General features: G+C 44.0%; 1 protein-coding gene across 3 annotated transcripts in view; it reads right to left on the bottom strand.

Moving 5' to 3' along the window:
• Positions 1–22,988, bottom strand: part of MYZAP (myocardial zonula adherens protein) — an 82,682-nt gene that overhangs the window by 37,978 nt on the left and 21,716 nt on the right. For all 3 annotated transcript variants that reach the window (XM_075575788.1, XM_075575787.1, XM_075575789.1), the window contains exons 3-7: positions 7,517–7,600; positions 5,882–6,043; positions 5,219–5,311; positions 2,427–2,540; positions 559–711 (exon numbers count right to left, since the gene is read on the bottom strand). In XM_075575788.1, the coding sequence (XP_075431903.1) occupies positions 559–711; positions 2,427–2,540; positions 5,219–5,311; positions 5,882–6,043; positions 7,517–7,600 (606 nt within the window). The remainder of the gene's footprint in view (positions 1–558; positions 712–2,426; positions 2,541–5,218; positions 5,312–5,881; positions 6,044–7,516; positions 7,601–22,988) is intronic.

The raw sequence follows: 22,988 nt of genomic DNA, 5'->3' as shown, positions 1-22,988 counted from the left end.
TATAAATTTTCATGTATTTGCAGTGATCTGCCGCTCCACAGCTCACTGCCGCCGTGAAGCAAGGGGTATCGAGAGCTGAACCACGAGATACTTATATTTGTAAGGGATGCCAGTAGCAGCTCCAGCTGGTCTGTGTGTGGCTAACATAATGGCGGCTTAAATGTCCATGTGGGCCAATAGGAAGGCGTGATGCCATCCCTTGCGGCTTCCTATTGACCCGCATGATCAGAAGCTTTAAACCTGCAGAGCTGCTATCGACATCCCCTTCCGGAGGTAAGTAACTCAGGAAACAGGGGGTCCCGCAGCTGAAATTAATGGGGTTCAGTAACAGAGACGCCATGTTTTCCACCTATTAAAAAAACAAAACATGTTTTGCTGCTTTAAAAGCAGTAACATTACCACTGTGCTACTTCATTCTCTTCTGCTAAAACATATAATGTTGGAGAATTAAATGACTGGAATTGCATGCTGAACTTCAATAGATGTTGTGCTTAGCACTCCCATATCATAAATCAAAGTTTACTACCCAAGCACAGCATGATGAGAAAGTGTTTTTACCTTTACTTTTAGCAACTGGTTCTCAGCTTGGGCAGCCTCTAACAACTTCTGTTTTTCTTTCAATTCATCCAAGGACTCTTCATAAGAATGCTTTAAATTCTTCACCTCATCCCTAATGTTGCAGTTTTCCAGGGTCATATCCACCAGGCTTTTCTGAAACATAGCAATGATTAAAAAACAACATTGCTCATCGAATGGACATTTAACACTTGCAGCCCCCTCCGAGCAATAGGGGCACAATGCTGTGTTTACGAGGCTTAGAATTCACCCGATACCTATGCAGTTTGTGCTTTAAATACCAGTCTTGTATAACAACAAAAACATCACCACATTTATCAAAGAAACGCAATCCTATAGAGAGCAAATGGATTTTTGACTTTGATAAGTGTTTAAGTTGTTTGCACTGGTTCTACTCCAGCTGCGAGACTAATTAATTAAACCCCTTGGTTTCTTCAACAGTGTTTGTTTTACTAGGTTATTGGATGTAATGTATGTACGTACATGTTTAAATGCTTCTGAATGGCCAGTTAAAGGGAATTACATTAAGCAGTATGGGCTATGTTTGTACATAAAAAGTGTACGGCAAATAAAAATACCACTTGTGATGCATTTGCATGTCTCAGACAGGTCTGCAACCCGGTCTTTCCCAATTATCGCTTAGCAAACAGTGCTTCCTTTGCAGCCAGGGATTCTGGGTAATGAGATGCAAATGAGGACTCACAGCGAGTCCCTCTTTACCTCTCATCCATTTTAAACAAGGACACCTATAAGCTTATGGCGGCCGCATTACACAGCTTTTCAGCACAGCCTGGGTTAAAGAAGTGCAAAGCCAGTAACCCTACTCACAGACAGATGTCAGTGTCATAAGAGGTCAAATCCAATATGGATAAGTACAGGATATTAAAACTGACCAATAGAACACTTAAGGGCCTCCTGAATCATTTTGAATTGGAAACATATGTACGGATGTTTGTATACTTTTATTTCTGTAGCACCATTTAAAAAAAAAAAATAATAGAATTATAGTAAAATGAGTGCAACACACATACAGTTAGTTACACAATAGGAAAGAGATCGCTGCCCCGGAGAGTTTGCGATGGAAGGGACATAAGAAACATAGAAAAGGCGGCACCGAGTTTCAAATACAGGCATACCCCGCATTAACATACGCAATAGGACCAGAGCATGTATGTAAAGTGAAAATGTACTTAAAGTGAAGCACTACCTTTTCCCCACTTATCGATACATGTACTGTACTGTAATCGTCATATACGCACATAACTGATGTAAATAACGCATTTGTAACAGGCTCTATAGTCTCCCCGCTTGCGCACAGCTTCGGTACAGGTTGGGAGCCGGTATTGCTGTTCAGGACTTGCTGACAGGCGCATGCGCGAGCTGCCATTTGCCTATTGGGCGATATGTCTTTACTCGCGAGTGTACTTAAAGTGAGTGTCCTTAAACCGGGGTATGCCTGTATACAGTATATTGAATACATATTTTCATATTCCATGCTTCAAAAAGTGTGTGGGTGAGATAGTGTAGTGCAATACTAGGAATATTTCCAATATCAGCCCTGTATTTTAAAGGGCTGCGGTCTCGGACTGGGACATTTATGACCCACTGGGCTTGTTGGGGTATTAAACTGCAATAGAGCCATTTGGGGCACTATGGACTTAAAATGGGAGTTTCTGAGCAATAGTGCCCCGATCAGCACTATCACAGTTTAATGAATAACCTATCTACCTAATGTATTTTATCGGGTTGCGCCACGGTACCATTGTTCATTCTAGGAATGCAGGGGGAAACACTTGTGTCTCCAAATGGTTTCTTCTCACTAGAGCCCTTGGTCAGTAATGAGAAAGTACCTGCATTTCAATTGATGATGCGTTCAGGTTACTGTTGATTGAATCAAGGCTACCCAAGGCTGCAGCCTGTGCTTGGGAGTGGCTCTGTATGACCTCCTGCTGCATAGATGAAACCTGGACACATGGTAACCAAGAAATAAGTGAAACATTCCATTATGTTCCCTGCAGAAAATAGCGAATTATTTGTGGCCGAAAAGAATCAACAAAAACGGAACTCTGACGGATTTAATTATATTTACACATGTATGTTTGGGTGTGTGAAGATGCAGAATTAAATACATATTAAGAAAAAATTAACGCAGGATGAAACAATAGGTAGATGGGAGAGCTTGTGAGAGTTTACAATCTAGAGGGAATAAGAGGCATAGCCAGTGGCAGATTTACAAAAATGCCGCCCCATGGCACTTACCTGGTGCAACCCTTCTCCTTCGTGCCGCCCTCCTCCTTCAACGTCAAATGACGATGTGACATCACATGGCGGTGCATTGCCATGGTAACGCATCATTGTGGTGTCATTTGACTCCGCGCAGTCATGTTGCCATGGAGACACGCCACTGTGTACCATTGGGCATCATTTGGCGCTGAAGGAGGGCAGCACAAAGGAGGAGTGTGGCACAAAGGAGAAGGCGAGAACTTTACTGAGGCCCTGCTCTCCCCTGGCAGTGGAGAAGAGAGCAGCACCTCTATATATTAGGGCAAACAGAAATGTTGCCACCATAGGCCTGAGCCTAATGGAATATCCACCACTGGGCACAGCTGAAACAAGGTATAAGTGGCTTTTTATTGTGAGCTGGAGTATGCCTCTGTACAGTATAGAGTTGGCTTCCGTTGAGATAGGAGTTTTCAAGGAGCTTTTAAAATGTTGAAAGTTGGAGGAGATTCTGATGTGGTGTTGGGGAATTCTAGAGATAGGGTGAAGCAAAAGAGAAGTCTTGTAGGCAGAAGTGAGAGGAAGTGATGAGAGAGGAGGAGAGGTGTAGGTCATGTGCAAAACAGGGATTGTATTTCGGGAAGCATTTCAGGAGAGGGACAGAATTGTTGACGACTCTACAGGTCATAGCTAGAATTGAATTCTAGAGACTATAGGAAGCCAGTGTAGGGATTTGCATAGTGGTGCAGCAGTGAGAGAGTCATCTGGCAGCAGTCCGGTGAGGGAAATGCCGACTAGGAGCTTGCAATAATCAAGGCAGAACACGAGTGAGTGTATTACGATTTGGTTTAATCTTGAATGAGAAAAGAACATATTGTACCAATATTTTGTATGTGCAGGTGATAGAACTTTGTGTGGGACTGAATGTGAGGAATTGAGAGCCAACGGTGACCCCGTAGGCAGCAGGTCTGACATGTTGACAAGATTTTTGTGTTATTTTCAGTGATGGGGAATTTGAGTGTAGGGGTATCCATGGAAAGAGGAAAGATTAGAGGTTCTGTTTTGGATACGTTAAGATTATGGTAGCTGTGGGACATTCATGAAGAGATAGCAGAGAAATAGTTGTTGACACGAGACTGTAGAGAAGGTGGGAGGTCAGGGGAAGAGAGGTAGATTTGGGCATCATCAGTGTAGAGATGATTTTGAAAGCCATATGAGTGCATTAGTTCACCAAGGGAAAAGGTATACAGTGCAAAGAGCAAATGGCCTAGGATAGAGCCTTTTGGGACACCAACAGTAAGCGAGGGCCACCATAGAAGGAAACATTGAAGTATTTAAATAGGTTGAATGTGAACCAGGAGAGAGCGGTGTCACAGGTGTAAACAGAGTGAGGAGTGTGCAAGAGAAGGGGGTGATCAGCAGAGAGGTCCAGGAAAATAAGCAAGACAAAATGACTCTTGCATTTTGCCACTTGTGTTAGTGCTCAGTGGGGTGTTTACTGTGGAAGGCAGATGGCAGTTCATGTCGTTCTACACAAGCCGCTCAAGTAAGTTAGAGGCAAAGGCAAGAAAAGATATAGGGCAGTAGTTAGAGAGAGTCTCGGTCAACAGAGGGTTCTTTAGAATAGGTTCGATGAGTGCATGTTGAAAGGAAGGCGGGCATATGGCTGTGGTTAGCGAAAGGTTAGAGGTTAGCTAAGGTGGGACTTTGTGTGGCAGAAAGGGAGCGAAATAAAATGTGAGGGATGAGGAAGAGGATGAAGAAGAGGATAAGGCAGGTAAGCAGATGAGAAGAGCATGGAGACCTCGTCCACTAAATAGGGAAAAAGAGCTGAGGTTGAATTTGGTTTGCAGAGGGCGGTAGGGGGTGCACGTTAAGGCTGAAGTGATGAGAGATAATATCTGATATGTTAATATTATCTTAGAAGTAGGTGGCAAGGTCTTTAACCGTGAAGGCAGAAGGGGGGTGTTTGTATATTTGGACAGAGAAGGGAATGGCCAATAGACATTGCTTGGCAAGTGAAAGGGCAGTGTTGTAGGAATAAAGTATGAGTTTGTAGTGGAGGAAATCTCCAATGATGTTCAGCAGTGCGAGAGCACTTTTGGAGGTAGTGGTTAAGTTAGTTTGCCATGGTTGTGCCAGTTTAGTGTGGCTTGTGGTGGCAAGAATTGCCTTGTCTAGGGTTGATAAAAGCATATGGTTGTATAGAGAGGGTTGCTAGGTCAGTAAAAGAGAAAGGACAGACATCTGGGAGATTTGGTCGGAAAATGCAGGAACTCTTCATCTTGCATTAACTTGGGTCGAGGGAGAAAGTAAAATGGTTATAAAAATTCTCTGTTGTTATAAAAGAGTCTCTCACATACATGTGTACAGCATGTTGGCAGCAGTCATACGGAGAGTACTGCTTGAAATAGATATTTACCTTCATTTCTTGAGTGAGGTGTTTAATTTTCTGTTTCATTTCGTCATACTCGCCAAACATCCTCTCTCTTATTTTTTCCAAGGTTACTCTCACCTGAAAAATAACAAGATAGCATACTACTGAGAATCTCTCTATTAAATAAAATGACTGAGCCACCTGTGCTGAAGCAGGGATATCCCCAATACCTGGCCTGTTAGTGGCTCTTGAGGATTGGAGTTGGCCATCCCTGCTCTAAGCTAGCGGTGCGCAAACTGGGGGACTAGATTTTCTGGGGGGGCGCGGCAGTTATAGAGGTTCAGCGCTCTCCCCCCAGGCATTTAAATTAAATGCCGGGGGCCACGCGAGGCCTCTATATTACACATACCTTCCCTTCCAGCAACGCGTCGTCCTGGTAACCCGGCGTCAAATGATGCTGCGGGGTCACGTGACGTCACGTTACCATGGCGACGTGACGTCACATGACCCCACGTGTCATTAGATGCGGGGGGTCGAGCAGGGCGGGGGGGGCAGCGCGAGGCATCAAGGAGAGCAGGCAGGGGTGCGCACGGGGAAACGTTTGCGCACCCCTGGTCTAGGCCATAGGAGTAAAGGGGACTATATATGACAAGCCTCGACATTTTCAATAATATCCCACAGTTATAAAACCAATTCTGTTTTACTCACATCTTTAATGTAATTCATCTCTTCTTTAAGCTGGTGGGTTGACCATTCATACACAACAACCTCATTCTGATTGTTATTTTCAGCTCTTTGCACAACTCCGTACACCACGCCATGAGAAGGCGTGCCTGCTGCCGAATTTGCTTTGGGTACTGTATAAAGATGCTAGAAACAGGAATAAGAATCTATTAAAAAGAAGTACTGCAGCACACTCTAGAAATGTTGAGGAGCACAAATTGTAGTTAGACACACTGTTTCCGGATGAGTTATATAGTTTTTTTATTATTATTATTTGGGAATATTTGTATACAAGAACTTAATTAAATTCAGAACGCCAATAAAAGCATGCAGTAATTTGTAAACCTTCTTTAAACTGCTTCTTACAAAAAGTGCTGGTACTTTCTTAATAGAATGTTGATGAAAATGACATTTTTTCACTAATTGGTACTCAGGCTTGTAACGGATATATTTTTTCCCCAGTCGTAAGTGGCTCACATAAATATCCTCTGTTATTTGTTTAACTTTCCTTGGCACTCTCGTGCCCTTGGCAACTTTGTCTGGGTCATCTTTAGATCAGTGCCAGGAATACCTGGCAGCACATTTATTGAAAAGTGGATTTGACATGATGTTCATAGGTCAGGGATCAGTGTTCATACTGGAGTAAATTTTAAGTTGATCCATAATAGCGATACAAAGTATTGCAAATATATAATTTGGTGTAAATAAAGTGGCGTGCCATCCTTGTCAGCAGAGATACATACATTGTATTTTCCTTTATAAATGGGTACTGAAAGTGTCTTTTTTTTTTGTCAAGGGACTGAATTTAGTATATCTTTAAAATCGCCAATGAAAAAGCAGTTAGCTACCACAGCAATCTACCAACAACAAGCTATGATAGCAGAATGGAAACACCAGTATACGTTAGTTCATTAATTTGCTAATTCTCCTTTTCATTGACTTCTACAGAGCTGTTCCTAAGTGTTTTCACTCTTCCTATAAATATATTGCTACTTTAAAGTAACATTAAATGCTCAAGGGGAAAATTACCCCCACTCAGCAAGACAGTACTGTACATGCCAAAGTACGTTGATGCATTTTACCATATGTTTCCAGATCTCAAGAGCTCCTTTTGGATTAGACCCCACTGACACACCCAGGCCTGATACAATGTGTTTGTGTGGCCCCTGCTTCGAATTCCCTCTAACCTGTGGTTATAATCTGTACAAGAATATTTCCCAGAAATAGCAGGTTTCCTATTGTTACAAGAGGGAACTTGGTACAGGACACACGATAACTCCCAGTGTTGCCTCTCGTTTTGTATTCCAGGATATATCAAATCTATTTTTTCTTGGTAAAATGGTTAGTATTTATATACTGTACTGCTAGTAGTGCTGAGTGAAAGTAGGATGCTGGCATTCAATCAGTCTCCGCTGTATAGATTTCAGGGATGGTGCATACCAGAAGCCTTAGTAGGTTCTACAGTAGGTCTGGGATTGAAGCATTAAAAAAAAAAAACACTTGTCCGTACTGTAATGTTGTTGCTAAGGAATAGACTCTGCATTATTTATTTAGAAAACATTAAAAATTGGTGAGAATACATTGTTACACAGTAGAATGATAATATAAAGTTAATCTTACAAGTGTTGGTGGCTCAGGTGTATTTCTGTCAGAAGATACCAAGCCATTTTTTTTTCTTCTTTCAGCTGTATTTTTAACGTCAACCTATAAGGAACAGAGTAAAAAACATGAGACTTGGCAATTGTTAGACTAAATACCGTTATTATCAATAAAAACACACATATGGCATGACATACTCTTATTCATACTGAGAATTTTGCAAAAGGTTCCATATTATTTCCAATGCATCGCCTCTCCTTATACAGGGACACGTGGTTGTTATATACCCTTTGAACAATTGAGAAAAAATTGCACACGAAGCACAACAAAGGCAACGTATTATAAGACTCTCCATAAGTGAAGGGATGTAGGACTTCCTTTGCATGACCCAGATGAGATCATGAGATTCAGATTCCAATAACTAGATTACCCCGAATGTGATGTTTGAATGATCCAGTTTAGGAAAACTCAATTCAACAACAAAAAGAAATGCTAATATTCTATATATTCCAAAGGGGCTGATAGATATAAATGATATATACAACCATTGCATGGGAAAGTACACTAAGGGAGAGCAAAGTCAAACTCCTAGTTCTTCTAAGAATAAATTAAGTACATTGGTGAGACAATGTTTGTGAACACCTTCGGATTTTCACATATTTCAAACCTAAAATTTTGTTATTAGATCTTACTCTAAGTCCCAATAATAGATAAAGATAACCTGATCAAACAAATGACACAAAAGCATGATGCTTTGTCAACATTTATTGATCCACAAATGATTCAACAGACAATATTGATGTGTGAAAAAGTATGTGAACCTTTAGATTCAGTACCTGGTGGCACCCCATTGCGCAAAAGAGACTTCAACTAAGCATTTCCTGTAACTGCTGGTCAAATCGGTTTTGAGAAATGTTGGTCCATTCCTCCTTACGGAACTGCTTCAACTCAGTGACATTTGAGGGCTTCCTTACATGGACTGCTCATTCCAGGTCCTGCCACAATATTTCGATGGGGTTTAGCTCTGGACTTTGACTAGGCCATTCTAAAATGAGAAATTTCTTCTTCTGCAGCAATGCTTTTGTAGATCTGCTTGTATGTTTAGGATCATGTCTTGCTGCATGACCCACATTTGCTTCAGCTTATAGACGGATGGCCTAACATTCTCCCCTAGAATCTTCTGATAACGCAGAATTCATGGTTGCGTCAATGATCGCAAGCCGTCTAGGTCCTGAGACATCAAAGCAGCCCCAAACATCACACTCACCCCCATGCTTGACGGTTAGGATGAGGTTCCTCTGTTTGAAAGCAGTGTTTGGTTTTCGCCAAACATAACGTTTCTCATTGAGGCCAAAAAGTTCTACCTTTGACTCGTCTTTGACTCGTCTGGACTCGTCTGTCCAGAGAACATTGTTCCAGAAGTCTTGTGGGTCATTATGTGCTCTTTGATGAACTTCAGATGGGCAGCAATGTTCTTTTTAGAGAGCAATGGTTTACTCCTGGCTATCCTTCCATAAGCCCAATTCTTTTTCAGTCTTTTTCTGATAGTTGAGTCATGAACTCACATTAGTCAAGGCGAGAGTGGCCAGCAGATCCTTGGATATTACTCTTGGGTTCTTTGTGACTTCGTGGCTAATTTGCCAGTTTGTTTCTTGGAGAGATTTTGGTAGGACGACCGCTCCTAGATAGTGACTGTGATCTTGAATTTTCTCCATTTGTAGACGGTTTGACAGTGGATTGGTGGAACCACAATCCTTAGAAATGGTTTTGAAACCTTTTCTAGACTGATGAGCATCAATAACTGCTTTTCTGAGTTCCTCAGAGATTTCTTTTGATCGTGCAATAGTGTAGGTGTCAAGAAGAGTTCTTGACAAAGTGCTCTGCGCGAAACGCGTAGAAGGGCTGCGTCCCTCATTTTTATGCCTTGACAATAAAGGAAGTTTTTGCCAGACCTGCTATCGTTTGGATGCTGTGCGCTGACACTTACACTATTGGACTTCACTCTATACAGCGGCACGCATTGGAAGGGAGACTCTGGAGGTGACTGAGACAGTGAGTACTCACAAGGGGCTATCCCAATGAGGTGGAGGAGGGTGTCCTAGGACAAACTACCCCAACCTTCAGGGTTTTCTGGTGCCCCCCCCATGATAATGGACTGAGTATATATGCAGATGAATTGATATCTTAATACCCAGTGTTCTCCCTCCCTTCAGAAACACACACACACAGCACTTTGAGCACCATTGCTCTACCCTAACCTTCTTTTGATCGTGGCATGATGTGTTTCCACATACCTGTATGGTAAAGACCAAACACACAAAGTTTTTGATCTTTATATAGGGTGTGGCCTCCCAAACTCTCACCTTAAGATCTACCGATTTAAATACCCCTTAATGAACCTCTTTAATGTAACTGATAAAACCAGGATTTCAATTACTTTTGCACATACCCCAACTCTTAATTGTTCATTGTTTGTCTAATTCATACATCATTTTCTTTCAAAATAGACATGGAATTGGTTAATATAAACCCTGTTGTACATTTAAGAAAAATAGACTGGTTTTGATTCAAGAAGGTGATCATTGAAAAACTATAATTACCATTGGGGTTCACAAACTTTTTCTCACCACTGTAGATTAACATTGAAACCACTGCCTATGGTGTCCTGATACTGAATCTACCAATCGCTCAGTCGTATCCTTTGGGTTCTCGACATCTTACAGCATATACTTTTATCTGATTTGGCTGTGGTCTTCCTTACAATCAATGGGTGTGGGAATTTCAATCTCCTACGCTCCACTTCAGCCTTTATGCTACTGTATATCCTGTGGAACACTGTCAATAATAGACCTACACACCTATTCTTTTAATAGAACATTTAAGCTAGAACAGAGTGCCTTTTAGATGGTTTCTTTAAATAACCAAACAAGTAGAAGGCTTATACTAGAAAATAGCAGCCCCCTCATAGTTAAATATGGCACATTGACTGATAAATACCACTGATACCATACATTCACAGAAATGTCAACATGGCGATATATAATCTAAAAAGCAAAACTAGCAGTCTGTATTACCAATAAGGCCGAGTCCATAGAAGGACAGGCCGTGCTGAGGCGTGCAGACGCTCAGCGCTGAGCCCCTGCATCCTCAATGAGGATGCCTTGAGAGGGGGCTCGCGCGAGCATCTGCAGGCGTGCTCAGGCTTTCCAATGAGAGCAGGGCTGCGTCAACGTCACGGCGCCGTGACGTCGGCGCCGTGACGTTGACGTCAGTGCGTCGCGGGCGATTGGCCCAGCGACGTCACTGCCCCGCCTCCCTCAGTCTCCCCCCACCTCCGATCGCGGACGCTGGCTCGCCTGTATGTGCATGGAATCGCACAGCTTCTGCAGGCGAGCCTCAGCGTCAGCGCGGTGTAGCACGGCTCCCCCCCTCTATGGCCCGGGCCTAAAACACGCACTAACTTCGAACTCAAGGAATGTCTGCACTTTGCTCTTCAAAGCAAACAGAATGAACCATGGTCTAAAAATATAAAGCAACGATTCCGCTTAGCAAAATAATATTAGTTCTGCTTCCCACAGAAGCATTATTTCTGTAACTAGGTAAAGTATTTTCTCTCTTTGCACCCGCTCTTTCCGCACCATGTGTGTCCCATCACGGTTACTGATCCCTTTCATTATGCCACAGTTCGTGGTTCATTAATGACCAGCATTAATGCAGAAAAATATGCACGTGGTTTTAAAAGACTTAAAGACAATCAGTTAAATGATTAATAACTTTGAAAGTGGCAGAGTTATAATCTACAGGAAGTCCCTAGTAGCAATATCCAGATGGTTCAGAGCATATATTCAGAGATATTATTAAAACAGCAATACTACTTTCCAACTTTTTTCCTCTTTCTTATTTGTATATGTAAAGCATGTGATAAAGTATCATTATAAATGTTTGCCTCAGCTGGCAATCGTTTGGTTATCCGGTTATAAATCTATAAAAATCCTGACTGACATTGTTGGGCACACAGTCAGTGTGAGGCTGCTCTTATATTGCCAGCGAAAGCGCCGCGACATCGCGGCAAAACAAATGCCTTGCCGCCGTCGTGTGCGCTTATAGTAAGCGCGACGCGATGGAGCGACGGATTGGTCACGATCGCTGCAAGTCATCTCAATTTGATTTTTCAGCAACCGCCGCCGGCACTATAAGCGTAGCCAACTGCTGCAGTGTAAAGAACGAAAGGCTTTACCATGGATTGTTACGCTCACAGGTCAAATCACGTGTATGTCCAGCGAGCTTTAATTTTTTATTTTGAGCGGTTTTGAAACCAACATTTGCACATGTTCTATAGAAAACCAACATACGCGATAGGGTAATGGAGAAGGCACACCGCTGTAAATGCAAAGCCCCCTATATATCTGAGGAAGTGGCTATGTCCCTGAAATGTTAAATATACATATACCTATTTTGATACAGAGTAAGCATTTTTTTTTTGCATTTACACTCGTGTGCCTACTCCATCCACATAGTGTTTGTTCATTACAATGATCCAGATTTGGGACGCCAGTATAATTTGGACTGACCACCAGGGAGAACTGTATCTTACTATCCTCATGGAAATGGAAATATATATATATATATATAGCCTATAGGGAACCATGTTAAAAATGGTTTTTGAAGCAAAAAGTGGCACTGTGTGCTCATTTGCATGTCATTTCCCAGAATCCCTTGCTGCAGTGGAAGTGCTGTGTGCTGGGTCATAATGGGGAAAGGCGGGGTTGCAGACCTGCCTAAGACATGCAGATGAGCATACAGTTGTATTTACATTTGCATATTTGCTTTGCTGTGGAGGGTTTTTGTCACTTTTTTTACTCACCATAACTTAACTCAGTATTATGGTATAGCCCATCCTTTAGCTTCTTTGCATACCCAGTTAATCAACCCCACACTGATGAGACCCATTAAAGTCGAAACGGCTGTCTGTGGGTGGTTTTCTGGGTATGCACCTTAACCCTGGCTGTGCTCAAAGCTGTCACCATGCAGCAAGCTTAAGCCTATAGGGAACCATGTTAAAAATGGTTTTTGAAGCAAAAAGTGGCACTGTGTGCTCATTTGCATGTCATTTCCCAGAATCCCTTGCTGCAGTGGAAGTGCTGTGTGCTGGGTGATAATGGGGAAAGGCAGGGTTGCAGACCTGCCTAAGACATGCAGATGAGCATACAGTTGTATTTACATTTATATATATATACATATACACACACTTTTTTATGGAATACATTTTTCTTTTTATCTATACAAAAGGGGCTATGCTATTCTGGGATGGAGGGGTGATCTCGGTCCATCTGTGTGCACCCAATCAAGCTAAGTACTTTTTTGAGGGGTGTGTGTTTGTGTCCGACAACAGAGGGGGAAAAGTCAGGACAAGTGTCCCGGGCCCGGTGGCTGTGGGGGGCTCAGCCAGCACTGGTTCTCGCTGAGCCCCGGCTCTCCCCGGCTGCGGGCCTCCCTCACTGTCCTGAGCCGGGCCTCTCTAGGACGTGCTCGCAGGAATCTGGGTTCAGCTTCCGGAGCGCACTGGCATGAGAGAGAGGCCCAGCACGGGACAAATACAGGTCCCTCCAGGGTGTAAAATACATTGCTGTTTTTTTCACAATCTTAAAACAAAACACACAACATTTTAAAACTAGATATTTCATTTGTGTTTAGTGCTTGGTATGGTGTAGCACAGGGGTGCGCAAACTGGGGAGCGTGAGATTTTCAGGAGGTTGGTGCTTCGAGAGGCCCCCGCGATCTTCCCCAAAGCATTTAAATTAAATGACAGGGATTGCGCGCAAGGCCTCTCTAAGTTTCCTTAACTTGTTTCCGGCGGCTCCTTAGCCAATGACGCCACAGGGGTCACATGACGTCAGAACTCCGGAGATGCGAGAAGGGGGGGGGGGGAGGGAGCAGGCAGGGGGCGCATGGGAAAAAAAGTTTATGTAGCATGCATAGAAATGAAACATTAACCTCAAATTATACAATAATTTGTTAAACATTACATTTAGAGATATTTTACTTAACAATGACAAAGTGTGAGCACACCAACCAAGTTTTATGAAAACAAAGCATAATCTTCCAAAAACACAAGCCTGGAGGAGATACAAGTTTTTGATCAATTGAATTTGCTGCTTATTTTGGCAAGCTCTGCATTGTCTGTGCGCGGTATTGTTTTCCGGCACAACCTTACCGTCAAGGCTGGGACTGGGAGAAGGATGTATTTAAGTTCCAATTCTCAGATGTTTGATGGATTGTTAGCCAACAATCTTTTTCCTTCTGGTAACCCCTTCAGTTTCTGCTTTTGTCTTATTGGTACAGTGTTTACCCACTATTGGGTTAAGGAACCCTATCATTATTTTGTGAAAATCTGAAGAACCCCAACCCTCTCCAATATCGCGTCTCAGATCAGATGCATTGTAAGGAACCCCAACCCTCTCCAATATCGCGTCTCAGAGCAGATGCATTGTAAGGAACCCCAACCCTCTCTAATAGTGCCTCTGAGATCACATGCATTGTAAGGAACCCCAACCTTCTCTAATAGCGCGTCTGAGATCAGATGCATTGTAAATTCTTCTGTATTTGGCACCGGTTTCAAATGACCTGAACATTGCAGCAAACCCTTTACGAGTGCCCCTGGAACCCAAGGATTCCTAGGAACCACTGTTGAAATACACTGATGTGGTACATGTTTTACTTACAACAGTCACCATATTATTGCTGAAGTATTTTGTCCTTTAGCATTTACTTTAAGCAAGATACATGTTTTAATCAAATGTAAGATATCCTACAAGCTAAGGTTAGACCAGGTGGGTATTGAACAAACACAAACTTGTGAAAGGGTGAAGTCCAGAATTAGTTTTATTATCTTCTGCCATGTACACTGCATCTTAAACGGGTAGGATTGGTCATCAGAGGCTTGCCACATCTACATTGCTATTTAACTACTTCACATAAAGTGTATTCTCCGATGCAAGGCAACAACCAATGTAAAATACCTGTAAATATTGATATTAAAGCAGCAATCCCAACTGATATCTATGTGAGTTTAACTCCTATAAAAAAAAAAATTCCCCCACTGGGCAAAATAATAATAATAAGTGCTAAAAATCATGATTTTCTTCATCTTTAGCTCCTAAAGTTGGTATGGTAAACTTAAAATTGCAATGGGCTCTGGAGAGAGCTCCATTTTATGCCACCGAACCCTTATAGCTCTACAACGAAGCATTAGATTTCAAAAATAAAAACCGGTGTTGGAATTGGCAGGAAGAGATCTCAACGTAAAAAAAAAAAAAGACTGTCAGCACGGACTGCTGCGTTGACATTTGATACAGATGTAGCCAGTTAATGTTCCAGCTGTGGAGGAAACTCAAAGAATCCTGACTGTGGCATCCCCGGCAGCGCCAAATCTCTCGGTGAGGGTCCCATTCATAACAACAGCCCCCCCCCCGTGGTCCACAGGGTAGCAGCGCTTTTCTTTTCTTCCCGTGGCTCTGCGGACAGTACATCCGACTACGTCTGTATGTATGTTAATGCCAACAAGGCCCACACAGCGCTCGCCAACTTGCATTCGCTTAACCCAGGGGTGCGCAAACGTCTTGAGCTGTGCCCCCTTGCCCGGGAGCTGCAGTGTTTGCGCCCCCCTCTCCCAATGACTCGGCGTCAAGGGTCATGGGACGTTACCACACATGACCCCCCGGCATCATTTGACGCCGCTTTGCCGAAGACCCGCAGAGAACAGGAAAGTGAGTTACAGAGGCTTCATGCCTCCCTCGGCATTTAATTTAAATGCCATAGGGATAAGTGCGGGCCTCTGTAACCGCCCGCGCCCCCGCTACAAATTCTGGCACGCCCCCCAGTTTGCGCACCGCTGCCTTAACCCACTCTATGGTTCAATATCCATTAACGGTTACCAATGCTGATTACTATGTTTTTGCGTACAGGTGCCATAACAATGGCTACACTCTAAGAAAATAACTAGAACAACGACAGTACATGTGCATTTCTCCCTCCACATTACAGAAAATGTGCTCTAGCACAGTCACCATGCAATTATTATAATATGCAACATAGGAAGCAGTGTCTTCACATACAAACTGCATTACTCAAAAACGCCAACGTCAATTAAATATTAACCACATGACATAATTGCCAATAATAACTGCCACGCATAAAACCACACCCTGGGTTATACCTCTCCTGAATTACAACATACAAATACTGAAAACAAGTAGCAAATAGTCAGCTCAAATGAATGGAAACCACAATGACATCTGTTACGTACAACAATATGACATAGCTAATTAACTTAGAAATCTATTGGATGTGCTATTTATAAAGCACTTTTACAGACAAGATTTTGCTCTCAGTGAAACTGGACTTGAGGAGGAAGGAACGCTGCATTTCAGGGCATGGACTACTGTACTTTACTTAGTCACCTTTTTAAAACACCCTGTAATGGTAGACATTATGGTGTTTTTTTAAATCTATGATCCATGGGGAACTAGGTTGGTCCCGCATTTTTCTTAAAATGAAACATTCTTTCAAATATTTCCTGTTACGTAATAAATTGGTGATGTGACTGGCTTTATGAAAATGAAAGTTATCACTACTCCGTGTAAAATAATCACAGGTTCATAAAAAGAAGGGTCGCCGAGAAGGATAAGAGCCTTACTCCCAGGAGTTTAAAAAAAGATCAACCATAAAGATGTGCTTTGCACAAAAGATTATTGGTAACCACTTGCCGAATATGGAGAGCCACTTCTTTCACGGGTCAATTTCAACAAATAGCACCAAGAAATAATCATAGGGACCATCCATTGACAGATCATAACATTTGTGTGCCCAGGTATGTATCATTTTCTACCATCCTTAAATCCTCCCAGTAGCTTTAAATCCTCCTTCCATAGTAAACACATGGCAGTGACATGTTTGATATGTTAAATAGAAGTGCTTGTCAGCTCTAAACATTTTTTTATTTTTTAAAGTTACACGGTATAAGTATTTTTAAATCCAGCACTTAAGGGGTTACACCATTTAATCTACAGTGGAGCGGATTCTTGGTGCTGCATTGGAGTATAGACTATCTCATTTCTGGCACTAGAAAGGGCTTTACAGCACATTAAATAGGAGATTAAGACCATAAACGGAAATGGTCCATAGCACATACGCTAATGAGAAATACAAAGCTCAATGTGTCTTTTATCAAGGCAAAATAAAGTGTGACAAATCGTGCAATTCTTTGACTTGTTCAAGAAGCATGTGACAGTTCTAATCTTTAGGTCACCATCAGTGCATTCTGATGTAAACCCATTTCATAGAATTAAAAAACAAAAACCGCATCAAGTTTTTGTTTTGACATTAAACTGCGATAAGTATGATATATTGGGATCATTTAAGTATATTAAAACTGCAGCACATTCCCTTTACAGTGAAATATTGATCAGTGTCCATCAATTTCATGTGTACTGGGGCCTAATCTTAGTGTCACACAAATCTACAAGAATCATTAGAGAAAGATGCACATAAAAAGAGCAGTTCCCCTGCTCTCTTCCCTTCCTCCGCCCCCTCTTTTGTTTCTTTTTACATTGGTGGGAACCGGTGTGGGTGGGGTGGAGGAAGAGACCCAACGCTGAACCATTCATTTCGGCTCTGATTGCTTGGCTGATCGCATTTTCGTCTGCATGAATGACTGAATGCTGTATGAATTTTGAAACGGCGGGGGCGCACTCGTGCCCCATTGCTTTTTTGTCTCCATCAAGGACTTTTTAGGACTGAGAATTTTGAGGCAGCGTGGACAGGCGTCTGATCGGGATACATTTTCGTCTCCGTGAAGGAGTTTTAGTCCTATTAGAATTTAGGTACATAGGTGCCAGCAAAGACGTTTCACTTCAAAAAACCCATAAAAATCATAGAGGGGAAAGACCAAAAAAAGAACAGATAGCAATAGCTAAATGCAAAAGCCAACAGGAGCTAAGCACCAGGACAGCAAACTTGTATGTAAAATAAATATATCATAATTCATAGAATGAATCCGGGTCACAGTTTGTTCCACAGGGCTGCAAAAGCTCTAGATGGGTAAAGAAGATCCGTAAAGGCTAAGTGTTTCAACTAAAAACAGAGTCGCATCTGATATAGCAACAGTACATTGTTATTTGTACACTGATTCCATACCAACTTCATACATTAGTCTCAGGATATCCCTGCCTTAGCACAGGTGGCTCAGTCAAAGACTGGGCCACCTGTGTTGAAGCAGGGATATTCTGAAAACCTGACCTGTTGGTAGCCCTTGAGGACTGGAGTGTGCTGCCCCTGGACAAGTCCTTAGGTCACCTTTTCACCCGGGTGTAGGATTCCAGCGCCCCACTTATTTCACATATTTCACAGCCTTCTTCATAACGCTTGCAGTATTTAGCAGTTCCCTTTGTAACAGGGAACCTTAACTAAGAGAGTTCTTCTTCACAGCACCCTTTTCTATACACCGACAACCCGATGGCCTCTTCCAGGACTGACTACCTTCCTGCCTTGTGAGCGTGCTTCTTAAGCACCTTGATGAGCCACCTGATTCACGCACAGTCTGTCACTGCTCACTGTTACTCAGGCAGAGTTACCTCTTGCCCGAAAACGCCTGGTTTCAGCAGTTTAAACCTTCTGACGTCCGGGAACTTGGCCACAGATAGACCAACTAGTAAATGCTATATTAAAAATATGATCAGTGCACCTTTTCTTATTTGGACCTTGAAGTTAAAATACATCGACAATTATGCATCCTTACAAAATGCAAGACTTATCTATTTTTTTACATTATATACTTCCAACACCCAATCTTTTTTTGTTATAATTAGACTGCAAACTCCTGTGGGTATAGACAAATGTCTATTTCACGCTCTGTGATGCAACAATGCATCTGATGTTTAAATTAGTTATGTTGCCATCATTAGCCAAACTCATAAAATGGAACGGCTATATCAGCCAAGACTGGAATTAGGAGTCAGCATGATTTTTTCCTAGAAGATCAGAAACCGTGAATATCACCATTCTGTATGTTGCTGCTCAAAATGTGTCTTTTATTGGATGGCTGAACACCTAGGTATTTTTATTCTTTTTTTATTACCAACAATAGCATTGCAATTAAAACAGCAACACAGGGGCCCTCCATCAAGCACCCAAAATCTGTGTTGTGATGCAAGTTTGTTGCAAGGGTTACTGCCAAATGCAAAATAAACCTGTTAATCTGTGCACCATATAAATGCCATCTCAAATGTAGTATATTTCTCTGAAACCGCAAAGAGGACAACAATTAAATCCCAAAATGCAAACTGGGATGAGATTATAACACTGCACGCCCAATGAGTTACTCTTACCTGCTGTTTTTAGATTGCAAAGCGAGAATTTGGAAATGAACTGGAATCAATAGCAAGTGTATAAAGAAATATGGTTCTCAACACATTATGAAAGGTATATTTGATCAGACAGTTCTACAATTGTTGTAGATACAAGTCCTTTGTTAATCCTGCCTTGTTTATTATTTACACTCAACTGATATCAAGGTGGTAATGTTGTTTGCACACCTGGTTTAGTATTACCCTATTCCAGCAAAGAACAATGTTGTATTTTGTACCCGCCTCTGGCTAAAATTACTGTGACACCTCAAGGAGGAGTATTGCTTCCTAACCCATCAGGGAAATATAAGATAGCATTTATCACCATTAACTCTTCCAGGGGAAGTCTATAACAGTCAAATGTGACACAAACACAAAACTATGCTTTTTTTTTTAGAAGCAACATGTTATTTTTTTTTACTAGCATAGACTAGGAGAAAAGGTGAGCCTAGTATCCAAGTGCTAGGATACTAGGTTCACCTTTTCTCCTAGTCTATGCTATTGTACTTTACCTAGTGAGCACCTCACCTTTAGGCCTCGTTCAGGGTGCAGGCTTCGGAGGGAGGGCGTGCTGCCGTGCGAGCTGCCGTGGGACACAAAGTATTCAAATTGAATACTGGTTGTCAGGGTAGCAGCTGCCCTGTCTCCGAAGCCAGGAGTTGACGCTGGCTACAGTTTCAATAAACGAAAAAATCGTTTTTTGAAGCTGCAGCAGCGTCACTGGGACCTAGGCAGCCAATGAAATCATTCTTGAGAATGATTTCATGCCTGCAACTTGGATCCCTAACCTCACGTCTGTAGCCCCGCCCCCTCCCCAACTCCTGAAAACGTCTGCTGGGGATGAACACACATCGCCCAGCAGACTGCCGCCCTCCCTCCCGAACGCCCTCCCTCCCGAACGCCCTCCCTCCAACTCCTGCCTCCGGCACCCTGAACGAGGCCTTATACTTCTCAGCTGTGCGGGGGCTCCCCTTGAATGTAGCCTATTTTTTTTTACTATAATGAAATCCGCAGTTGTATGGTTTATATTCACACAGTTACATTATAAAAACGTATGAATATGTGATTATTATTTTTTGCCCTTAACAAACAGTTTTTAGTGAATAGAATATATTAGTCTTTGTTTTGACTTTGGTTGCTACGTTCACAAGTCACACACACTTACATACTACATGAAGTTAGGAGAGAAAAAAAATATTCATGTCCATTGTGTTCATCCTATGTTAAATTGAGATGACAGGTACTTCTCCCATATTTGTGTAGCCTGGAGCTCCCGCAGCTCCTTGAGACCCCCCTCCCCTTGGGCAGCTCGATCGCGGGTGCCGAAAGACCCGACGGCTGCTTCAAGGGGTGGGGGCTGGAGCAGGGAGCAGCACGGCTTCCCCTGCCTGCGGCCGGTTGCCGGGGACGCGATCGGGCCGTTGCTAAGGCCGCGATCGCGTCTCTAAGGTCCCAGCGGCCGCAGAGCAGGGCGCCGCCATTGAGGACCATCTCGCGCATGCGCAGTGGACGCGTAGGCGCAGGGAAAGCCCCAGAGCTAGGGATAGCTCGCGCGAGCATAGGGACAGCTCAGGGAGAAGAGAGAAAGCCCGGGAAAGCTTGCGCACGCGCAGTGGAGGGTAAGGAAAGCCCGCGAACCCCTAGCCTACCAGGGAAGGCTCTGAGCTGGGACTACATATCCCATGAGCCTCTGTATGCCCCAAGTGACACCAGGGAGCCAATAGGGCTTAGGAAGGCTAGGCAGGCAAAGAGATACATTGTTTGCGCTGCAGCACGTTTTGTCAGTTGGAGCTGGGGAGCTGTGAGGGAAGGAAGGGTGCAGAGAGCATATGCAGCTCCTGCATCGAGTAAGGTCCCCACATCCCAAGTAAGGCCCCAACTCCCCACCAGGTTAGTGGGTAAGTGCTGAGGGACGGCCCAGATAGGGACGCTGCCCTTAGTGCGTGTCTGTGTGCTGTCTTGTCAGGATCACGGCTGGCAGTGCTGTGAGGCCTGACAAGAAGGCATAGTGCTAGTGTGCAGCAAGTTGCTGTACGCGTTCCGAAGGTTGCAGTGCGTAGCTGCTAGTGTTAGTGTTAGTGTTCAGTGAGAGACAGATAGGACTGGGACGAGCGAGGGGGGCAGGTTATTATTCCACAGGCCCTAGGAGTTTTCCCCAAGCCACCCCAGGTTGCGGTTCATCAGGGACAGGCCCTAGGTTAGGGTTCCTGTCACGTTAGGGATAGATAGGGATAGCGGCGGTTGCTGTTCCCGTGAGACGGTGTGTTACCGAGAGACTGTTGTGTTCCCGTGAAGCGGTGGGACCCTCGTTGGGGTTCCTGGAGAAGTACCTGGATAGGATCAGACGGAGGCAGCGCACGTCTGACCCTTTGAGAAGAGTGTTGCAGGCCCGAGCATCGGAGTGCTCGGCAGGTACCTCTGTATTATATGTGCACCAACAGGCCTATTAGTTCATAGTGACTGCGCAGTCACCCACGTTCTCTATTAGAGTGCGGGACATTGGGTGGGGATTCTCGGGACACTGGGTGGGATCACCTAGTGTTGGGAAGCGTCCTGCGCGACGCAGTAAGTGTCTCCTCTAGAGAGGGACACAGGTTATGATGTTGATATTGCTGTGATCTGTTTCTTGCATGTTGAGTAAAGTCCCTAGTTAATATATATCTGTGTGAGTATCGATTATTGGTATTGTCCTGCGAGGAACCACTCCCCCTAGGGTGGGAGCCATCGCAGGTGGAGGCGCTGCATCGTTGGAAGTAAGTACCCTTAATATAAATGCCCCAGGTTCCCCGTGGCGGAAGCTCAGTTCTCCTTGTTGCCAAATAGGTACCGCACCACACTGATAAGTAGTCAGACACACCTACCCACCTCAATCTCACTTAGGGTGGGGGGGGGGAAAGAGGGCTACATTTGGAGGCGCTGCTGAGATACAGACCTGGGGTGCCCTGTTCCATTTTTTTCCCAAATTGTCCAAGTCTCAATTTTTTTTGTCGCCATGTTTGTGAAGTCCGGACACGAGGTCCTTGCCTGGGCTTTGAGGCAGTATATGGAGCCTGGCCAGGTAGTGGCAGTAGGAGGCCTTCCCGCAACTATGCCCGCGGTTGAGGTTCAGTCCTATATGCGTGAAATTCCAGGGTGGCCGCACGCATGTTTCTTAGAAGAAGAACACGATCCCACGGCCCTATGGAAAATGATACTTTTTGTGGCCATCCCCACTGCGGATATATGCCTGGCAGAGGCACCGTCCGCCCTGTGTATGCCCGGGGGCCCGTCTGAGGGGTACCCCCTAGTTTACGCCGACCCAGCCAAATGGCGTCTCCCGCCAACGCAGGAGAACGCACGTGCTGCTGGCTGCAAGCCTGCACTAGATTGTGTTGAAGAAAACTGTCCGGGATTGGCGGGAAAACCAGAAGGCTACCCCCCTATCTATACAGAGAGCCCTAGTGTAATTGCAGAGACTGTGATTAAAATGGAGTCTCTCTCTAGCAGTGAGTCACACCTAAGATGGCGGCTCCCGCCAAGTCGGGAGAGCACCAGGACTGTGCAAGAAATTGTTGCAGAGTATTGTCCGGGTTGGGCGCGAAACCCTGAACCCCGCCCCTGCACTGTGAGTGACTCAGCACAGAGCCAGAACCACTCCCTTGTAGAAAGTGCCCCTCCTTCAGATTCCACCAGGGGGAGCAAGCACTGTGACTTTCAACCAAACGTGGATGAGACAGACTGTTCTAGGGAGGAGGAGCCTGACCTCTATATCACTCTGAGTTGTGCTGAAGTTAAGTCTGTCTTCAGGGAGAAATTACTTAGGGATTCCCGCTACCAACAACCGGTTGTGGAGGGCCCGTGTGCCCGAGTGAACATTTCAGATCCGGTTCCTGAGCGGGACGAGGTTGAAGTCCCATCGGTGGCGATGCGCCTACCGGCGAACCACCTCAGCGATTATACAGAGGAATCACAGGGTAAGGCGTATATACCCCCACCTTCTAGTGAATCCAGCGACCAGTCACTTGTGGTGATGCGCCTGCCGGCGGACCACTTTAGTGACAGCAATGAACACCCTATCTTGGCGGATGCAGAGCCTGCTGTGGGCCCGTGTG

Source organism: Ascaphus truei, chromosome 18, assembly GCF_040206685.1.
Source record: "Ascaphus truei isolate aAscTru1 chromosome 18, aAscTru1.hap1, whole genome shotgun sequence".
Taxonomy (NCBI): domain Eukaryota; kingdom Metazoa; phylum Chordata; class Amphibia; order Anura; family Ascaphidae; genus Ascaphus; species Ascaphus truei.
This window is presented reverse-complemented; position numbering and strand designations above follow the sequence as displayed.